The following is a 9,418-nucleotide window of genomic DNA, read 5'->3' as shown; positions in this document are numbered from 1 at the left end:
AGGGTTTTTCCCTGAGAGGGATGCATCAGCAGGCCCGGAATTGGGCCCTTCGTGATGGGAGACAGCAGTGAGGGCTGTCCCTGATGGGAGATGGCAGTGGGCCAGGCCAGGCCCTCTGCAAGGAGATGAGGACGGGCTGACCCGGTGCAGGCCCTCTGAGGGCAGTGATGGCAGACCGGGCTGGCGTTCCCCTGAGACCATCAGGCCGCTGAGCCCAAGCTCCAGAGGAGAGGCAGCGGCGCTGGTGCTGGTGGCTGTGCTGTGGGGCAGCACCGGGCCGTTCCTGCGGAGAGGTGCGGCAGGGCTGGAGGAGGTGCGGCGCCAGGGCCGCCTGCAGCAGCTGCTGGCAGAGATCCGCTTCCTGGGCCTCAACTACAAGGTGCGACCCCGTCCGGGCTCCTGGGCGAGGGAGGTAGCTGGGTGTCAAACTGCCTTTGGGATCATCCCTACCTGTTTACTTCTGGACTTAATACTTTTATTTAAACTGTTAAATATTCCATCTATCATCAGAATTATTTATCCTCTGTAATATTTCATTTACTTTCCTATAGCACTGCTCTTCCCATGCAGAACTGAGACTGCTTTTGTAGACAGCAGGTCATTAACCCTCATATTTTGCATGAAATAAGCACAGTCTGCCTTCTGCAGATTGGGGAACTAAGACGTCGAGCAGCTTGTGACTGGCAGCGGAATCGCCAGCGTGCCGCGTTTCCGCTGCCAAACACAGCACAGGGTGAGCGGGTCTGGGCTCCTTCGTTGCCTACTCACAGGGGGACGCACAGTGAGTTTGCAAGCAGCACCTTGACAGGCTTTTGTTCTTCCTGCAGTACATGGTACCATTTCTGCTCAATCAAGGTGGATCTGTGCTCTTCTACCTCACCTTGGCCTCTGCAGGTTAGTTCTCGTTGCTTTTGTGGAGTGATTGATCAGGATTTTGGGAGGATCAGTGCTCAGCTAAACATCAAGCAACTGTCTTGTAATAATCACAAATAAAACAAGCGTCTTACGATTTGTACAAGATTATCCATTTTAAACTGTTTGTGTTAAAACTGTTCAATTTCAGATCTGTCCCTGGCAGTACCACTCTGTAACTCCCTGGCTTTGATAGTCACACTGGTGACTGGGAGGATGCTGGGAGAGGACATCGGTGGTAAAAGTAAGTCACACTTAAAACATTTCCTCACCTTGTCTCCTGCACCTATTTGCTGACTTAATAGCATGGGCTACCCTCTGGTCTCCTGAAAAACAGCAAACACCCACGATAGTTAAGTAGTAGCTCTTGCTACAGAAGCTGAAAAGGAAGTGAAACAGACTTGTAAGTGGGCAGGGCTAGTACATTTGAAGATAGAACTGGGTATCTAAGCTAACAGGGTTTACAGGCCTGAGCCTTTACCTAACTAGGTATTTAACTGTAAGAGAAGCACTAAATAATATGCCCACCATGGAAAAGGGATGCCACATAAGCTCCCAAATGTCAACACCCATCCCTCTTTCCTTCCCTTACGTCCTACAATAACATTACCCTGCTCAGAAAGTCATAAAACGACAGGAAACTTGAAAGCTTAAAAACACCAGGACCTGGCGCAATAGCTGTAGGAATACACTGAAGTGTTTTTTTGTTGTTTAAGCCTGGTTCTCGCTAGCCAGCCACACAGCATCAGCAACATTTTCTTAGAAACATGCTTTGCTCAATGTGCATGGGCAGTCCAAACATCCAGACCCCTTCAGAACTTGCCTGGTCTGGGTCGTATCCATCCAGACACTTACGCTATCCTATTTACCATGACATTTGAGCATTGTGTATTTAGCAATGAGAAGGTCTGACTGACTAGTGTTGAATTATGTAAGTTCCCAATATATTATTGTACATTTCTAAGGAATGCTGCTCACTGTCCTAGGAGTCACGCTCTGTGTAGCTGGTTCGTGAACGAGACACAGTGAGAAGCAGAGGAAGAGAACCTATTCAGAGGTAACCCCCGTGGCTGATGGGGGGGCGTCTGGCTCAGCGGCAGCCCATTTGGCTCAGTTGGACCCAGGAAGCTGTATTTTGACACATGGGTGTCAAAAAACATGAAAGCGTGGACTGTATTCCCTGAGCACCAGGATGCAACAAGGCATGTTGCAAGGACATCCTATTTAATGTCTTGAGTTAAGGAATTTTTTGTCTGTGGGTGTTTCAAGGCAAGGATGACTGAATCGTCTTGTTCAGCGCTGGAGGGATAATAAATGGTTAATAAATCATTCAACGGGAGCTTCTGGGACCAACTGGGTTTTCTGTAGAAGGAATCTGTTTAGGAACTTTCCCTTTCATGGCCAAGCACGTGAAATGGTCTTCCTTCACTGCGCTCAGCTGCAACATACCAGGTCACGCTGCACAGCCCCTTACACTGAGGTTACCACATCGCTTTTCTCCACTGGAGTCTTGTAGAGTGCCTCTTGTCTGTAAAATAACAACGGTGCAGTTTGTCCTTAGGGAAGGAAGAGTGTTTCTCTTTTCAGTGAAATTATCAGTCCAAAATACCAGGTAGATCACAGAAGAAAAAAATCTTTGTTACCCTTATAATTAATCAGGAGCACTAGGGAGAGAAATACAGAAAGCCTTGCACAGAGAGGGTTAATACAAGAGCTGTTTATTACTACGACTTTTCCTAAATCAGGCAGATGCTCCTAAAACAAGTTAACAGAAACAAGATGTATATATTTTTGGGAACAGATTTGATTGCTGCAAACATTATCCAAGCATTCCAAATCAGAGGGACAACGATGTGATGAAATCTCTTTATAAGTATCTGACATAGAACAAACTTCCCAGCAGGCATTTTGTATATAAAGGCATGTATTCTATTTGGTAATTCTTCCTTCCCAAGTTCAGACACAAAGCAGTTTAATTAGAGTTCAGAAAAGCAGCCATGTCCTCTGCCACATCATCACACCATAGAGATGAGGAAAGGAGGAGGATTTTCTTTAACAAAATTGTGCATCTGATTCATTGTTCACTGGTACTCTGCATCTCAAGCCCAGATGATGAGGGTGCTTGAATTTAGAAGAGTTTGTTAATTCATCAAAAAGCTTGGCCAGTATGTGGTGTTACAGAGATTCACGTGCTTTTGTTATCTGCAGCTGTGCAGATAGCTGTGTACCTAACTGTCCCTCTCCCATCGTGGTCCCTTTGTGAATTCTTCAGAACTCTTTGCTGCCAAGGGAAACATCGTTCAGTACTTTTCATCCGCAGAGTCACTGGCATCCCTTTTCCTTGCCACAGTCTTTTGTGATTTCTCTGTAGTCCATGCCTTTTTGTGGTGAGAAAGAAATACAGTTATTAATGTAGCACTTTGCTATTACAGAAAGATTCTGGGACTAAATTCCTGGATTCCGTTTCCAGTCTTACCACGGCTTTGGTATGCAAACTTGGGTCTCTACATTAAATTCAAAGGCGGTTTATTGAATGCCTAATGATTCTCTCCCACTGCAGAGGAGAGCTGTGAGACTCAAATAATGAAGACTGTATAGCAGTGTGATCTGGGGGCGCAGGGGGGAGGCCAACAGAAATCAGCAGCATCAGAGTGCCCACCCCACTGAGAAATGCTGGCCCAGCCTCTAAAGCAAACACAGGACATCAGGCTCCCCATTGAGCCAAGAAGTCAGGAACCATTAGCTAATTCTTTACTAGGGCTTTCTCTAATTTAAGTTCAAAGGAATTGTTTTCCTTTGAAGTTCTAATTATCCAAAGAGACTACCTAGGCAGAACTGTGAATCACCTACGATATAATATATTCATCCCATTACATCAATTCTAAATGTCCTTATGAAGTTTAAAACGTGAATAACCCATGAACAATAAGGATCTTGCAGACATTTTTAACACACAGTTTTTTGTTTTAAGAAGAACTACTTTTTTCCCTTTTAAATAAAAAAAGATTTAAACTTGTTACTATCTAATAAATGTGTGCAGTCATTTTAGGAATTACATGTTTATTCTGTGCCAGCTTCTAAGCTTCACTTGGCTACAGGCAAGTTCTGCTTAACAAGTTATATTTGGAGGTACTGAATTTTAGTGTAAGAAATCTGAACACAGCCAGGAAGAATCTTACACACTTCATAGAACCCTTAAGTGGAATAAATACCTTACTGTGGTATTTTGGCTTTTGGTATAAGTTCTTCTGCAACTCTCTGGAACAGGAGTAAGGATAGTAATAGTACACACAAAAAAAAATCCGGGAAAGCCTTTGGTATCCTTACTTCAGTGGGAAGCTGTAACTCTCACATTCCAGAAGGGAAATGTTGATTACCCAGATGACAATGTCAGCTTTCTAAAATTGCAAAGCCTTGCAGTTACGCACTGTCCTCTGGTTTCTGAAGTTCCCCCTGGTGGTTACTTTCATCTTTACACATTGTAGAGAGAAGCGCAGTGCTTCGTAAATCTAACAAATGGGACTTAAAACAAGTGACAAAACTGAAGGACTTCCCCAAGCAATTGCTATAAACTATTGATTGATGTGTTCTCACAGGCTGTCTCTGAAGGGCTGGCTCTTGGAGTTGGCCTCCCTGCTGTGCAAAACCTGCAGCACCGATAGATTCTAGTGGGACCATGAGTGCTTCCCTGCAGCAGTGAGACTCCTAACAGGGCAGAAAATAATTTCTCACACCTGATCAACGGGTACGTCCACCCTTGTGTGCTCGTCCTCTTTTACTTCCTGGGCACCTCGCATCTCCTTCCTAGGATCTTTGGTTTTATACACACTTTCTTCTGCAACGAGAAGAGAAGAAAAAAGCTATTCAATGGGTATTGCAGATAGCCATGGCGTGGTCTTGCTGAGGCTACTGAAAGGTCCTTGTATGTGCCCAGATGAGGAGAGGAAAGAAGCAGAAATACAGAAGTTATTGGATGCATCACTGCTTTCTTTCAGTGCATCCACAGGTATTTTGTCCTTTTAGCATCAAAGTAAAGCCAGTCTTCCTCTACACTTACAGCAGTGTCCTTTACCTTGATCAGGCCAGTGCTGCACATTCCTTTTGCTCCTTCTGTTTTGTCCTGCACGGACAGGTTTAGCATGGAAAATGGACTCTTCCTCTTTGAGGCAAGATTTCCTGGCTTGCCTTTGCAGTTGTGGAAAAGCAGCTGGGATTTTGTCTTTCTCTGCAGCTCCTGTAGTCTGCACCCTGCGACTGTCCAGCTGAAAGTATTCATCACACATTTCTGATAGGCCTTCTTGATAAAACAGTGCATGAAACGAGAAGTTTTGCAGGGCAATCCCCTAAACACTGCAACTTTCCCCTGTGACCCTTGATCCTGACTGGTACAAAGCTGTAACACGGCATTCTCTGACCAGGGTTTTAAGTTGATACTACAAGTGAAACAGATACAGGGAACACATAAAACACGTTTTTGCAGTCACCACTACCTGTTGAGTAGGTTCAGCAAGAGCAGAGTCACCAGCTCTGTCCTGGGAGATGGCACAGAGTTCGGCAAACTGAAAACAAACAAAAAAAAGGAAAAGGAAATTTTAAAAGCAAATAGCACAGATAGCACAGGTGCACATTTCAATGGACAATCTAGGACAGCCCAGCTGCTGTATCTGTAAGTCTCTGATGGGCATTTTACCCACACAGTGAGCAGGAAAGATATCCTAGCTCCAGAATGAATTCTCCCTGCCCATCAGCCAAAAAGGAGAAGAGGTAAGTGAGGCCAACTCAAGGAGTTTTTCTTCAGGCAGTGAGATTTAATTCAAGTGTTTTCTGGCCACATTGCTGTCTCTAGCTCCTCTCCTTTGGGAATGGTGCCAGGCAAGGATGCCGTAGGCATGGCAATTGGGAATGGAGATTGCCGTACACATCCACTGCTTATGGAGGGATGCCTGCACAAAAGCAACTGTCATCGTAGCACACAAGTCCCGCGCCAGCTGAGCCACCTACCCTTCTGCGGTATTTTTTGCGCCTGCTTTTTGGGTGGTTCCTGTAACAAAGAAGCAGCAGATTCTCAGCATCAGGCAGAAGTCAGCTGTAGGATGACATGATCTCCCCTTTTCCCATAAGAGAGGGCCCCTGGAGGTGTTTTTTCTCAGCACAGGTAGAGCACACTCCACAGCGGCACAGGTTCCTGTTAAATCACCCTGCCCACCATAGGCCTGTGAAATTCAATGCCCAGCCTAATGGGCAGGTGCTCCTCAGTGCCTGAGGAACACTTAACTGTGAAACACCCAAACCACTTGCTTTCTCTGGCGCTGAACTCTGGATTTCAGGGGTGAACCCTTACACCGAAAGCTTGGAAAACACGTTCTTTCTTCTTAAACTTCCAACACATGAAACAAAACTCAAGCCTTGAAGCAGACAGCACTGAATAGGAGGGCTACAAAAAGGATGGCTTTAGCTGAAGACCACCATGGAGAGGATTCTTTAAGCCACTCAGCACAGTCTACGTACCACAACATCCTGCACGCAGAATCCTGGGGCACCAGCAGCTCAAAGTAAGGCAGTTTCTTGTACTCCTCATTTCCCACTGCCACATAGTAATGGCCATTCACCAGCTCCTCCCCACCAGACACCTGGGTTCCGTCCAGCCTGCAGAGCCTCGAGGAAGAGACAGCAAAGGCTTTAGAGCTGTCACAAGACTGTGAACAACCCCTCAGCATGGAAGCAAACATGTGCAAAGTGGTAAAGAGGACCGAGACAAGTCAGAGAGGATCAATCAAGGAAGTACACCCAGTGATCAGTGAGATGTAGTAGATCCTTGGGTGTCAGTAAATAAATATATGAGGAGAAGGTAGGCTGTATTTGTTGGATAAAAGCCCCTCTCTCTAGACATAAACCCCTTTTTACGCCATACTCTACTGTTTGCTTATTGCTTTTTCACTAGACCACCAGCAACATCAACCCCCCTCACAAAGCACCCAGGACATTGGGATTATCTCTGATTTAAAGATGGGAAAACCTGAAAAGCAAATGAGATTGCAAAAGCAGACTAGAAGTGGCAATCTGAACTCCCAGTCCTCTGTGCGAATCCGAGCTGCTTATGTTCTGGACATAAGGAAAGGGGAGCCAGCAGTGCCTTATCTGGATACCCACTTGTTAACAGCTCCGCTGCGCAGGTCGGCTTTCTCTGTCAGCGTGGCCAGGAGTGCTTCCCACTGCAGTGGGGTGCTCTTGGAGAGCAGCAGTGGGAAAGGAGGGCTCAGCAAATCCCCATTCCGGAAAACACTGCAGTAGAAACAACCCAGAGCGTGCAATGAGCCAGTATTCCTGCAGCTGTGGAAGATGGGGAAAAAAAGCCAGCCACTGGTGCCTGGACAATATTACAACAAATACTTCTGGTAGAAGCTGGGAATTGTCCTTGTGGGGCAGTATTCCCAGGATCTCACAGAGAAATTCCCTCCTCCAGCCTCTGAAAACATTCCCAGAGACCCTCCAAGGAGAAAACACCAAGGCACTTACTGTATCGTGCAGGGCAGGTGGACGTGCTTCTGCCGTCGTGCCAAGACATTCGACTTCCAGGGAGCTACGGTGTGGAACTAGAGACCGAGTTCAGTGCACAAGAACAGCAACAGCCCTGGCACCGAGCCTCCCAGGGCTGTTCCCTTTTCTCCATCGGGAGCTGCCTGCCCTAGGACACTGCCTGCCCTGCCTTCATGCTTGCTGCTGCTAGGTGGGGTTTGTTGTCAGCAACACCAAGGCTGGAGAGGCTCTTCACATAGCTGAGCACATTCCAGAATTGCCAGCGAACCTCTGAGCACAGATCCTTCCCCTGCACTGTTAAGGGGGATGAAGGTACACAGCAGCAGCCCCTGTGCTGTCTCACATGTCCTACCGATTCCTGTGGCACTTTTGCCTGATCTCCACTGGGCACCTCACAGCCTTAAATCTCAACTTCAGTTTTATCGGTGCCAGCCCTAATGTCTCTCATGCCTCCCCGCTCATTCTGCGCTCCCGCCTGCCCCCACTCAGCTCAGGGACTCACCTGCAGACCCTCGTTGTTCCTTGTCCCATGGAGCTCCTTTCTTCCACGATTTAAATAGCTGTGAGAACAAGAAGACAACGTTGCCACACACCAACTGAGCTGTGGCTGACTAAAGAGCAGTGAGAAAATGACCGACTGCTCTGCCTTGAAGCATCGCCACCAGATGCGTGGGTCACTTACTTGGGTCACTTCTGAAAGGATTCTCCAGGTGCCCCACCTCATGGTCTCCCAGAACTTCAGCCTAAATTAAAGGCTGCCACATTTAAGAAATTCCCAGCCAAATACAGACCATTTCAGATCCCCATGCTAAAGACACCCAGAACATTTTATTCCTTTGTGTTAATCACTAATCAAGGCTCCAAGGGCTGACCAATGTTAATAAAGCCTGGACTACTTCCTCAACAAAATGCAATACACACCCAGGGAGCCAAATTTACCTGACACACACGCACACACACATCCCCTCAAGAGTCAAGTGATGCCGTGAACATCTTTAGCCCTCTGTATTTCAGGATGAACCAAACCAGCTCTAATTCAAGGATTAGAAAACAAAAAAACTCCATCAAACCAAAGCAAAAGTATTTGTCAGTGGAGACTGTGTGACTGCCAGCTCTGCCAAGGAAGCGGGCAGCAGAACCTCCCACAAGCCACAAAACAAGGTGCACGGGAGGCAGAGCAGCACCGATCACAACATCCTGCCAGAGAACGCATGCCTCCCCCAACACGTTTTCTTCTGAGAGTCAAGTGACCTTATCAGGAATATTTGCATTTTCCAAGTGACCTGGAATATGTCCAATAGTTTCCAGGACGAAAAGAAACTAATCGGTCTCTGTTTTTCGTTGGGTTTGTACGCCTCTTACCTCTTTTCCATTCACACCCCAATACATTCCCCACAGAGGTGATCTAAAGCTGCTTACCAGACCCAGAGACCAAAGGTCCGTCTACTCACTCAAGCCTTTTGAACTTTTCAAAGCCCGCAGCCACGTACTGGCACCCATCCTGCAGGTCTCCCAGCTCAGCGATGCGGTGGCCGTGCCTGGGTGTGTAGAGGTGCCTCACAGCCAAGGGCGCATGAATGCTCTTGGTCACCTCATTCAGAAACGCCTCAAAGGTCAGGACCCGCCGCTGGTTCACTACGACCTTCCTCCCGGGGAAGAAGGGGTCACCGTTGCGATACACCACCACGTTCTTGGCTGGAGGTGCCATTGCTAAGCCACAGGAGATCATCCCCTGTGGGTCAAGCAAACTCTGCTGACCACAGAGGCAGACAGACTGACATGGGGCGCGGAGGGGAGCCCTGGCCAGCCCCCCGCTGCGCCCAAACCCTTCCGACCAGCCGCTCTCACGCTCTGCCGTCCCTTCCCAGCGCAGTCTGGCGCGACTGGCTGTCTCCATGGATGCAGGCCCAGCAGGAGGAAGTTGTGGGCCCGTCTGGAGGCCACATCAAACAACCTGCAGAGCACCTTT

At 47.5% G+C, this 9,418-nt stretch overlaps 2 protein-coding genes across 2 annotated transcripts; one reads left to right on the top strand and one right to left on the bottom strand.

Moving 5' to 3' along the window:
- Positions 1-165: 165 nt before the first annotated feature.
- On the top strand, positions 166-1,927 carry TMEM234 (transmembrane protein 234; the record flags this gene model as incomplete). Its single annotated transcript, XM_009580543.1, has 4 exons — positions 166-379; positions 828-894; positions 1,064-1,156; positions 1,878-1,927. Coding segments are annotated over 4 exons (424 nt in total), but the record flags the coding sequence as incomplete, so codon positions are not given.
- A 2,713-nt stretch (positions 1,928-4,640) lies between these two features.
- On the bottom strand, positions 4,641-9,178 carry DCDC2B (doublecortin domain containing 2B). The gene is made up of 8 exons (XM_009580541.1): positions 8,901-9,178; positions 7,952-8,009; positions 7,429-7,505; positions 7,063-7,194; positions 6,421-6,567; positions 5,403-5,471; positions 4,985-5,097; positions 4,641-4,744 (listed from the first exon to the last, which is right to left on the bottom strand). The coding sequence occupies exons 1-8, from the start codon at positions 9,176-9,178 to the stop codon at positions 4,641-4,643; spliced, it is 978 nt and encodes a 325-aa protein (XP_009578836.1).
- Between the last annotated feature and the right edge of the window lie 240 nt (positions 9,179-9,418).

This window comes from Fulmarus glacialis, unplaced genomic scaffold (assembly GCF_000690835.1).
Source record: "Fulmarus glacialis isolate BGI_N327 unplaced genomic scaffold, ASM69083v1 scaffold5886, whole genome shotgun sequence".
NCBI classification, from domain to species: Eukaryota; Metazoa; Chordata; class Aves; order Procellariiformes; family Procellariidae; genus Fulmarus; species Fulmarus glacialis.
Note: the sequence above shows the minus strand (reverse complement) of the source record. Positions and strands in the feature narration are given on the sequence as shown.

Excerpts from the sequence above, each read along its gene's own strand:
- DCDC2B (XM_009580541.1), bottom strand. The coding sequence starts at position 9,178 with ATGATCTCCTGTGGCTTAGCAATGGCACCTCCAGCCAAGAACGTGGTG. Across the intron at positions 8,010-8,900 it reads GAAAAGTTCAAAAGGCTTGA|CTATTTAAATCGTGGAAGAA; the intron begins GTGAGTAGACGG and ends TTGTTCTCACAG. Across the intron at positions 7,195-7,428 it reads CACCTGCCCTGCACGATACA|TGTTTTCCGGAATGGGGATT; the intron begins GTAAGTGCCTTG and ends TTTCTACTGCAG.